This window comes from Eupeodes corollae, chromosome 1 (assembly GCF_945859685.1).
Source record: "Eupeodes corollae chromosome 1, idEupCoro1.1, whole genome shotgun sequence".
In the NCBI taxonomy this organism is placed as follows: Eukaryota; Metazoa; Arthropoda; class Insecta; order Diptera; family Syrphidae; genus Eupeodes; species Eupeodes corollae.
In genome coordinates this window covers 169,043,251-169,053,864 of record NC_079147.1, presented here as the reverse complement: position 1 = coordinate 169,053,864, position 10,614 = coordinate 169,043,251, and the positions used below count along the sequence as shown (strand labels likewise).

General features: G+C 33.7%; 2 protein-coding genes across 2 annotated transcripts; one reads left to right on the top strand and one right to left on the bottom strand.

Moving 5' to 3' along the window:
* Positions 1-4,970: 4,970 nt before the first annotated feature.
* On the bottom strand, positions 4,971-7,349 carry LOC129941205 (alpha-1,2-mannosyltransferase ALG9). Its single transcript, XM_056049777.1, has 4 exons — positions 7,168-7,349; positions 6,753-7,103; positions 6,217-6,694; positions 4,971-6,158 (listed from the first exon to the last, which is right to left on the bottom strand). The coding sequence occupies exons 1-4, from the start codon at positions 7,290-7,292 to the stop codon at positions 5,289-5,291; spliced, it is 1,824 nt and encodes a 607-aa protein (XP_055905752.1). The 5' UTR covers positions 7,293-7,349; the 3' UTR covers positions 4,971-5,288.
* A 1,710-nt stretch (positions 7,350-9,059) lies between these two features.
* LOC129939457 (general transcription factor IIF subunit 2) lies at positions 9,060-10,274 on the top strand. The gene is made up of 2 exons (XM_056047477.1): positions 9,060-9,723; positions 9,791-10,274. Exons 1-2 carry the CDS (start codon positions 9,202-9,204, stop codon positions 10,085-10,087), a joined length of 819 nt encoding a protein of 272 aa, XP_055903452.1. The 5' UTR covers positions 9,060-9,201; the 3' UTR covers positions 10,088-10,274.
* Positions 10,275-10,614: the final 340 nt, after the last annotated feature.

Sequence of the window (10,614 nt, the reverse complement as noted above, 5' to 3'; positions counted from 1 at the left end):
AATTTACCGTTTCCAAGAAAAATGGAAAAACCATAAAAACAAGGACGATCGAAGGGGATTTTTGACATTTCAATTGTAATGAGATATTTAACTTCTCTGCCAATTTCCAGCTCTATGATTTATTTTTGTCTATTTTGACTGGACTAATAATTTGAGTTTAAAAATGCAACTACTTTCACAATCCTTGCCGAAAAAATTCATGCAATGCATTTATGCACAGAAAAACTACTGCAAGAATGCGGCATACATATATACAATATCAAAAAGTAGTTAATAAATGTCATCAAAGTAGGTGTATTAGAAAAGAATGAAATAAATAACAAAGTTCTTTCAAAATGTCCAAATATACGTTCTATTAGAACTTATTTTAAATGTTTTGAACGGAACAAATTTGTTCATTGATTCATTTCTATGAAGTATTACATTATATTTTAACTTATTAATACCAAATCATTTTATTTTTTGCCAAAAATTTAATAAATATTCAATTATTTTACCTACTCATGTTGTTCTGACATTTTCCTTCAGAGCGGCAACGGCAACGGCAACAAAAATAAAATGGGCACATCCACAAAGCTAGTAACTACTTAGTCAAAATTCAACTAAACGGTGATTTTTTAAGAGCTTGAGAACTTAAAAAAAAAAAACGCATACAATTTGCAAAATCTCATCGATTCTTTATTTGAAACGTTAGATTGGTCCATGACATTTACTTTTTGAAGATAATTTCATTTAAATGTTGACCGCGGCTGCGTCTTAGGTGGTCCATTCGGAAAGTAAAATTTTGGGTAACTTTTTCGAGCATTTCGGCCGGAATAGCCCGAATTTCTTCGGAAATGTTGTCTTCCAAAGCTGGAATAGTTGCTGGCGTATTTGTGTAGACTTCAGACTTGACGTAACCCCACAAAAATAGTCTAAAGGCGTCAAATCGCATGATCTTGGTGGCCAACTTACCGGTCCATTCCTTGAGATGAATTGTTCTCCGAAGTTTTCCTTAAAATGGCCATAGAATCGCGAGCTGTGTGGCATGTAGCGCCATCTTGTTGAAACCACATGTCAACCAAGTTCAGTTCTTCCATTTTTGGCAACAAAAAGTTTGTTAGCATTGAACGATAGCGATCGCCATTCACCGTAACGTTGCGTCCAACAGCAGCTTTGAAAAAATACGGTCCAATGATTCCACCAGCGTACAAACCACACCAAAGAGAGCATTTTTCGGGATGCATGGGCAGTTCTTGAACGGCTTCTGGTTGCTCTTCACTCCAAATGCGGCAATTTTGCTTATTTACGTAGCCATTCAACCAGAAATGAGCCTCGATTATGTAGACCATAAATCGGACGTAAAGCGCGAAACACATTTCGAACCGAACACTGATTTTGGTAATAAAATTCAATGATTTGCAAGCGTTGCTCGTTAGTAAGTCTATTCATGATGAAATGTCAAAGCATACTGAGCATCTTTCTCTTTGACATCATGTCTGAAATCCCGCGTGATCTGTCAAATACTAATGCATGAAAATCCTTACCTCAAAAAAATCACCCTTTAGCTAGTAGCTTTGTGAATGCAGAATTGCGCTACAAAGCTAATCATTCGAAACTGAAATATTATAGACAAAATACAAATATATAAAATAAGAAACATTTGTGTGTGTAACTTTGTAACCGAAATTTGTACCAGGGTTGTTGCGGATGTACAAATTTTGACATCCGCGGAAGCGGATGCGGATGCGGATTTTTTTAGAATTATATCCGCGGATGCGGACTTTAGAATTTATTAAATAAAAACAATTTTAAGTCCGTAAATAAAGGAAAATTTTATTGATTATCTTTTCGTTTAATAATTAAATTTAAAAATAGGTGAGTTATATTTAATAAAAAGCAAGATTGCAGCCTTCTCAGACTGCAATCTGTTTCTTAGTGGATCGTATATTAATCCAGCTCCACTTAATAGTTGTTCGCTGGGAACACTGGCTGGTGGAGGTGATAAATACCTCAGTGCAACTTTGGAGAGCCTTTTAAAGTCTGTTTGATAGACTTTCCACCAATCAAGTTGATTATTATCCAATTCTAGTCATTTTTTATTTCGGTAACACGCTAACACCCTTCGGAGAAGTGCTTCTGGACTAGCGTTATCAGATTCTCCTTCACCTTCATCTTCAGTTGATGAATCAAGCATTATTTCCATATCGCTTCTGAAGCAAGCCTTGTAACTTAAACCGGACGTTCCTGGTTCCGAATGTAAAGTCTCATCCATTTTCTTCTTTTTTGTGTTGTTTGCTTTTGGTGACAACGTAGGAGAACTGGTTCTTAATGGATCATTTATCATCTTTAGACTTACATTTTTTATTCTTTCCTCGGTGAAGGGTTTGAAAAATGTATGCTTATAGCGAGGGTCTAAGTATGTTGAAATCGCATACTAATCTTTATCTTGCAAAGATGAAAATTTTGTTAAAAAATTAGTTTTCAGATTTAAGGCTGCCAGCCGAATGGCATCAGTGTCCGATGGTTTTGATAAGTATTCAGCAAGTTTTTTCTTAAGCATTTGAATTATAGAAATCACAGAAGATATAAGTGCCTGAGAGCTGCTCATTTCACGAGTAGCTTCTTCAAAAGTTTTGAGTAGTTGAAGGCAGCTTTCAATTATTTTCTACTCTTCTGGAAAAATTGGTTCAATATTGTTGTCATTGGCATAAAGACTTAATGCATCTTTTATCTTGCCACACAATCCTGGAGTACTTTGTTGTTTTTTTCGAATTTGAAAAAAAGCGTTAAAAACATCTGCATCCGCAACAAACTCCGTATCAGTTTATGCGTATACGGATGCGGATATTGGAATCATTGCGGATAATCCGCGATTGCGAATGCAACATCCCTAATTTGTACACCACGTAGGAGGGGAAATTTCAACTACTTTACCTTTGTGAATGCGACCAATGACTGCAGGTTTGATCGCATTTCAGCTGTCCAACAGTTTTCTTTTTAACAGTCACCGACTGCAGTAATGCAGAGTATTTACGCAAATCTTGCTGCTTTTTTCCATCAATGAATTTACCCGAAAGACAGTCTTAATTCATGAGAACGATGAGAAATCGTTCTTCGACAACTTTTTCACTAACAGCAGCGATCTTTTAAGCGGAACGAGCGAAACGATGATGCACAGGCCTGTCTATCTGTAACCAATCAGTCTCTTCAAGTTGGACGATTATGTAAACCATACAGCCTTATTATGAGTATCAATTTGATAGTCGATAATTTCTATCAATTATTTGATAAGTATAAACTGGTAATTATAGACCGATTGTGAATATTTATCAAAAGTTAATTGCGAATGAGTTTTATTTATTTTGTTTGACGTTTCACATGTGAAGTGTTTGTTGTTTTTTGGGCCACTAAAGGAAAAATTCTTTGTGCGAAAATGTAGTTGCTCTTATAAAAAATTCGTTTGTTTCTTTATTTGGAATTTTTGTATTTAAGAGCAGAATAGTAAGGAACGTTTCCTACGCTCAATTGGTAACTTTCTTGGGCAAAGAATTTTAAAACCGTTTCTAGTTTTAGTACTGAAGTTTTAAATGAATCTGCAATGAAGTTTCATCAGCCAATGCAAGAATTGAAGAAAAGTATCTTATTACATGTGTTCGTCCAAATTCATTAGGTTGGAAGAATCACGTAATACTCTGCGTATTTTGAGTTGCTGACTTGCGTTAACTTCATCATAACTCTCTTCAAAAAACAATTTCATCGAAGCCTTAATTCCTTAAATTTTTTTTTGCATTTGAGAATCCTGAAATACAAGTTTTTTGTTTGCATGCAAAAATATACCTATAGCAACCTAATTAAACATCGTCAATAAAAAGTAATTTTAAAAATAAAATTCAAACAAATCACTGTTTCTTTATATTTATACTTTATTCTAGGCATGAAGAGAATGAAGAAACGTACTTTTTATAATTATTTTTCTTAATTAAAAAGTATTTAAGACGCATCATTATCAACCAAGAATTTGTGGTTGATATAGAAATTGATATGTATCTATTTTGTTGATATCCGTAATACCAACTATGTCAAAAAATCATTCAAAATAATGATAAAATTCACAGTTCATCAACAAAGTTGATAGTAGGTAGATAGACATAATACCAATGCATCAAAAATAATGTTATGCATCAAGTATCTATGTACTTGATAGCTAATAGCGCTTATAATCTCCTCTTAAAACACGATGTGCTAGATTCGCCAATTTTTACAAAACAAAATTGGTTTAACAACTTAGTTTGACAGGTGTCGAATTCTAGCGCTAAACTTTTGAAACCGCTAAAAAAAAAACATTTAAAATTGCATGTACTTGAAAAGTCACTGCAGCTGTAAATACGTATTTTGGCTATAAGTTTATACCCAAAAATTGGTTTCTACTCTTGTTCTATGATTTCAGCTCCCAGAAATGGTCTCAAGGTAATATCAAAAACTCAAAAAATTATTGTTAACACTAAGTTTTTTTCTATTGCTTCGTGGCATGAGTCTTACCTTATTAAACAGATATCAATATTTTTTCTCTATATCATCTTTGTCCGACCCCTCCTCACAAACGTGAACATATGTAAGAATTATGTCACAATCTTCTGATCCATCGTTCATATCAAGAATATCTTTAATTAATAAACCTGAAATCTTAATAACAGACTTAATCTTTTCAACTCCATCATCATTAACAGAACAATATTTTGAGAAATATTTATCTTTTATCTTCTCAATTTTTCTCTGGTTCTCGATTGCTACTTAATGTCAATTTGAGCGAAAATATTTTTTATTTTAAAGTAAACACTTTTTGATTTTCCTGTAACCAGCTTCATCTTTAGCTACATATGTATGTACATATATGTAAGGTAGAATAAATTAAAAATATTGCTAAATTGCAACAATAAACTTTGAGAAAGCGGGTACACACTATAAATCCATATATATGTAGGTAACGATTCATTTTTACACAATTACTTTAATTTATTTTATTTTAAGGAATTATTTCGTTTTTAAAATTAAATCTTTGGTTAATTAAATAAAACATTACTCAATCAGTATAAATGTCGTTGTTGTTTTTTTGTTTTTGTTTTCATAATAACATAAATTACAACTAAAAACTTTTTCTCTATCGAAATGCATACAATTTCACACGAAAATTTAGTTCTAAGATTTTATTAAAGAAAAATAAATGCTTCCTGAGCCAAGTTATTAAAAAAACGAATGTCGAAAACGAATGAAGCCTTGAAATACGTATGAATCTATTTAGTTGATAACTAACTTTGTTTCCACTTCTTTCTCTTCAATAAGTTAAAATTGCCGTAGGTGGTGTGATTATCGGTCAAGAATGGAATATAGAACGCTCGAAGTAGTCTATGAGATTTCTCTTGAATAAGAAATGGTAAACTTTTCACAACTGTCCATTCCCGAAGTCTGGCTGCGTAGTTCGGTTGAAGTTCGGTGTATTTTCCTTCGTCTAAATCGATCAGAAAGTGACATTTGTTGTAGTCAAAGTACATGTGATCATTTTCCTGGTTCATGTCATTAAAGTAGGGTTGTGCAATAGTGGTAGCATTTTCGGCTCCTTCATAGTATGCGGGTAGAATTCCTTTAAATTCCGATTGTAAGAATCGAATGCGGAAATTTGTGGATGGGAGAAAGAAACTACCCGGAAATCTATACCAATCTTTACCCACACAGACATTGTAGATTTTATCGGCACTGTAGTCTGGAGCTGATTTAACTTGGTTCAATTCAATAAGCAAATCCATTGGGGCGTGGTAATTACGGTAGAGTGAAAAAACTCTAGACATACCCAAAAGTGTGCTTACGAGCATAAAGACTACAGGTATTAACATGGTATGGTCGAGATAGTGTGCGCCAACTGTAAGTTTTGTAAACATTGTTTTTAGCCGGAATAGGATTCGTTGAAAAATGTCAACGGTAATAGCACCGCAGAGACTGATCATAGGATAGATGGGGAAAAGGAAACGTTCTTCTTTATGTGGCTGAAGGAGGAATACTGTCAACCAAAGGAAGAACGGAGCCAAACTTAGGTAGTGAGGCAGATGTAAGGTACTCTTTGATCTAGCTGGGATGGTAAAGTAGTCGATGAGCAGCATTAAGGGAGTTATAATTGCCGCTATCTAAAAGAAAGAGAGAAATTACAACAAAAAAAAAACTACTTTAAACAACTGTACTCACCCAGATGACGTTAAAGTTTAAAAACCCATTGATTAGATAATAACTAAATGGCTCAGTTCCATAGAGATTGGGTCCATGAGTGGTGAAGACATTATATATAACAATATTCAGCGGAGCAAAGACTACTCGTCCAAAATAACTAGAATCGATGACAATCATTGGAATGCCAATGGTGGCACCAGAAATCAGCGTCCATATAAGAAACGCTTTGAACATTCTCTGCCTGATAAGCATGTCAAATGCAATTGGAATTCCAATAAGAGCAGCGAATGGCCAACCTAAAAGAGTTGATATGGCTGTGAGAAAAACAGCTAAATTGTAGCTCTGTTGCCACCAGGCCGCCAAGGCAGCACAGCCAAAATACATAGAGAATGAGCTTGGCAGCAAAGCTGTGCTTGAAACGAACATTCCAACACTGAATAACTGGAATATAAGCCACAATCTACCAATGTGTATACCGAATTCCCGACAAATTGCCCTATTAAATTTGAATATGGTAATTAATCCCATATTAGAAGATAGTTTACTGTACTTACTTGTACATATATCGTTCCATTACCGCACAACCAAAACCAAGAATGCACCGGATCATATAGAATATCAAGACTGGTGATGGCTGAAATAACTTTTGATAGATCCAACCGGGCACACCCTGAAGGAGCAGGTATGTATACGAGCGTAGAGCAAACTGCGGACTGTACTCCCATGTCTGTAGGCCATGACCATTGATGATGTAGTGCAGAGGTTCCCAATAGTTAAATGTTTCATCACAGTCCGAAATGTATGACCAAATTGCACTGCAAAGTCTAGCGCTCACAAATGTTTTGAAAGCTGTGTCAACACCGGGGACAACTGTGTTTGCTTTTGTGGACGATACGGGTGCCTGACTGGATTTATGCTTGTAACTTGTAATAAAAACATCATACTTGATCGATAAGTGGCAATACTTACGATTTGTCTTTGTTTTTCGATTCCTTAGGTTCCTTTACTATTTTTCGTAAAGCTTTTTTCGAAAAGGACGTATGATTATCGGATTTATTTACATTATACCGATGTCTAGCGGCCGGCGGCGCCATTATTGATATTTATGCGATAGAAAATCCACGGAATATATTCAAGGGACGTGGGACATTACAGGTGTATTTTGACAGCTTATTGCATAGTTGGTATGGTTTGTGCATTGAATAAACGTACAGGGTGCTTAAAAACTTCTTTCATAGTTATTAAGGCACTCAACACAATGTACAGGGAAGAAATGTCAAAATCAACCATTTTATCAACTACAAACTACACTATTATCTTAAGTAACTCGCTTTTTATCACCACTACAAAAAAAACGTGTTTTGGTTTCTCTTTTTCATTATATAGTTAAGCAAGACCAAGTCTAAGTCAGCTTAATTTTTAATTTTTTTTTCTTCTTAGTCTTAAGTTTACAAATGTATTTAATGTAAAAAAAAAGCCTTGATAAATATAATTGAATTCCGTGTGTATTATGTGAAAAAGTAAGCATTGAAAATTAATTTAAAATAGAAATATGTAAATGTTTTTTCGCTATAAAATGCGATAATTATTAGGGATATTTACGATCCGGTGCAACCAAAAAGTGCAAAATTGCGAAACTTTATTTTTGGTTGTAAATCATGAACACATTTTTTTAGTCTATTACAAAACAAGAGTAACTATGTTGAGCCAAGAAATTAAGCAAAAATGTTTGATTCTGTAACACTTTTCGTATTATTTAATTCGTTTGTCGATGATTGACTTTCTTGATATGGACTTCAAATAGCCAACTTCACGTTGATGTCATCTATCCTTTAATACTACTAGACCTCCTGTAGGTGCAGTGGAAATATGAAGAAACTTTTGTATTTTGTTGATGTTGTCGAACTTAGTAATAAAATAATAGACGTCTTAAGTTTCTTTGATGACAAAATTGTTGTAGTGCAGTGGAAATATGAAGAAACTTTGAAGCTTGATTTTGTATTTTGTTGATGTTGTCGAACTTAGTAATAATAGACGTCTTGAGTTTCTTTGATGAAAAAATTGTTGAGGTCTTAAAACTAGAAATGACGTTTTAAAATAAACTATTATTTTTTCACTAACCCTAAGAAAGAGGCATATTTTCGAGCATGTAAATGGTTGGTTGACTATTCAGCAATTGACTTGAATTGATGTGAATTGTGTTTTTTTTTTCAAATTTCAAAGCATTTAACTATAAAATATCTTAATTTTTGAAATTTCTCTTCACACACAAAAAGATATTTGGTGAAGAAATCTACAGTAAAACTTAAATAAAGAACTACGAAATTATACTCTAACAGTCTAATTAATAAAAAACGCTTATTCTACGTTATCTAATAATTGGCAATGGTTTAAAAACTCGAAAAACCTGGCATACATTATTATAACAAAATTTAATTAGCAATCTTCACGTTTTTTTTTGTATTTCAGAATAACTATGGCACATTTGGATCTTATTATTTCGCTAAACCACCTTCTTTAGTCTCATAATAGAAATTTTGTTTTATTCATAACATTTTGAATTAAGTCTGTGGAATAAGACCTAACCCTTCGTTATTCCAGGTTTATTAATTTGGCTGTAAAGGACTATTAACATAAGATCTACCAATGACCGAGGAATGAATAGATAAATGTGTTTTTTAATAATAATCTATACAACATTTTTGATCAGTTATCAACCAAAATATTATTTTGTTCATGCTGTGTATGTGGACCCTTAAAATCTCCACTATTTCTTGACATGCTCAACTTCAAATTAATTTGACAGTTCGGTTTATGTCACTTGTCATTATATCAAACAAATAAAAGTGGTACACTACACAGCCAGACGGCCGGTAATTAAGATAGAAGCAACAAGCATTTGAAAATATATAAAAAGAGAAACACAATTATTCGAAAGAAATCTGATTTTTTAAGTTAAAATATACAAACAGTATAATACTTTAGTTCTCAATAGAAAAAATTATGTCTAAAGACGACAAGGATAAGCCCCAAGTGGACAAAGAGCTCGACCTTTCAAATGCAGGTCGTGGCGTTTGGCTAGTGAAAGTGCCTAAGTACATTGCCAACAAATGGGAAAAGGCCCCCTCGAACATGGATGTGGGCAAATTAAGAATCAGCAAAACTCCCGGACAAAAAGCACAAGTTTCCCTTTCACTTACTCAAGCTGTTGTGAACCTAGATCCTGAAGAAAAAATTCCAACCGAACACATCCTCGATGTGTCGGTGGTGACAAAACAGACACTTGGTGTGTTCTCCCATGCGGTGCCCAAAGAATCGTCTAAAGATGATGTTATACCCGAAGCTGAAAAATTGTATATGGAAGGAAGAATTGTTCAGAAGCTCGAATGCCGCCCAATTGCTGATAATTGTTACATGAAACTGAAACTTGAATCGATTCGAAAGGCTTCCGTGCCACAGCGTCGAGTTCAAGCAATTGATAAGATTGTTCAGAACTTTAAGCCAGTCAAGGACCACAAGCACAATGTATGAACACAAGATTAACCTCTTTATTATATGCCACATAATTGATTTCTTTTTCCGTTTCTTACAGATCGAGTATAGAGAAAGAAAGAAAGCAGAAGGTAAAAAGGCTCGTGACGATAAAAATGCAGTTCTTGACATGCTGTTTAATGCATTTGAAAAGCATCAATACTATAATATCAAGGATTTGGTGAAGATAACAAAGCAACCTATTGGTTATCTTAAAGAAATACTTAAAGAAGTCTGTGATTACAATATGAAAAATCCTCACAAAAACATGTGGGAATTAAAGAAGGAATATCGCCATTACAAAACGGATGAGGAGAAAAAAGACGAGAAATCACCTTCAGATAGTGACTCAGACTAGCCATAACATTAAATTTCGTGTTGATGTCCAGTCAAGACCCCGTAGGTTTCTTGTAAATATAGACAAATTAGAATATTGATGTTTTTAAATGCGAGAAATATTTAATCTATTTTAATTTTACAAAAAAAATACACAAGAATTGAAAAGAAAAACCAATTTAAACCCCAATACATTGTTGATGCTTTTCTATTCTATTAGCTATTTGGATTCGGCATACAATCGTAGGTCTTCCCGGTTCTTCTCTAAAACCACACATAAGATGAAAGTCTTCTTAATTATGGTTCTCTACGAAATTTGAAAGAAAAATGTGGCTAAAAAACATTTCAAAGTTTTTAGGAAACAAATAAATATTTTTGTTGTAGTAGGTATAGCAGAAGAATTGATTAACTTATAATTGTGTTATGAAAACCACTGATACTATTACTTTCCAAATTTATAAAAATCACTGTGATAGTTTTTGAGAAAATAGTGCCACAAATTGCGCTTCGCCTATTTATGTATGCAAAGGAAAGAACATTTTGGATGAA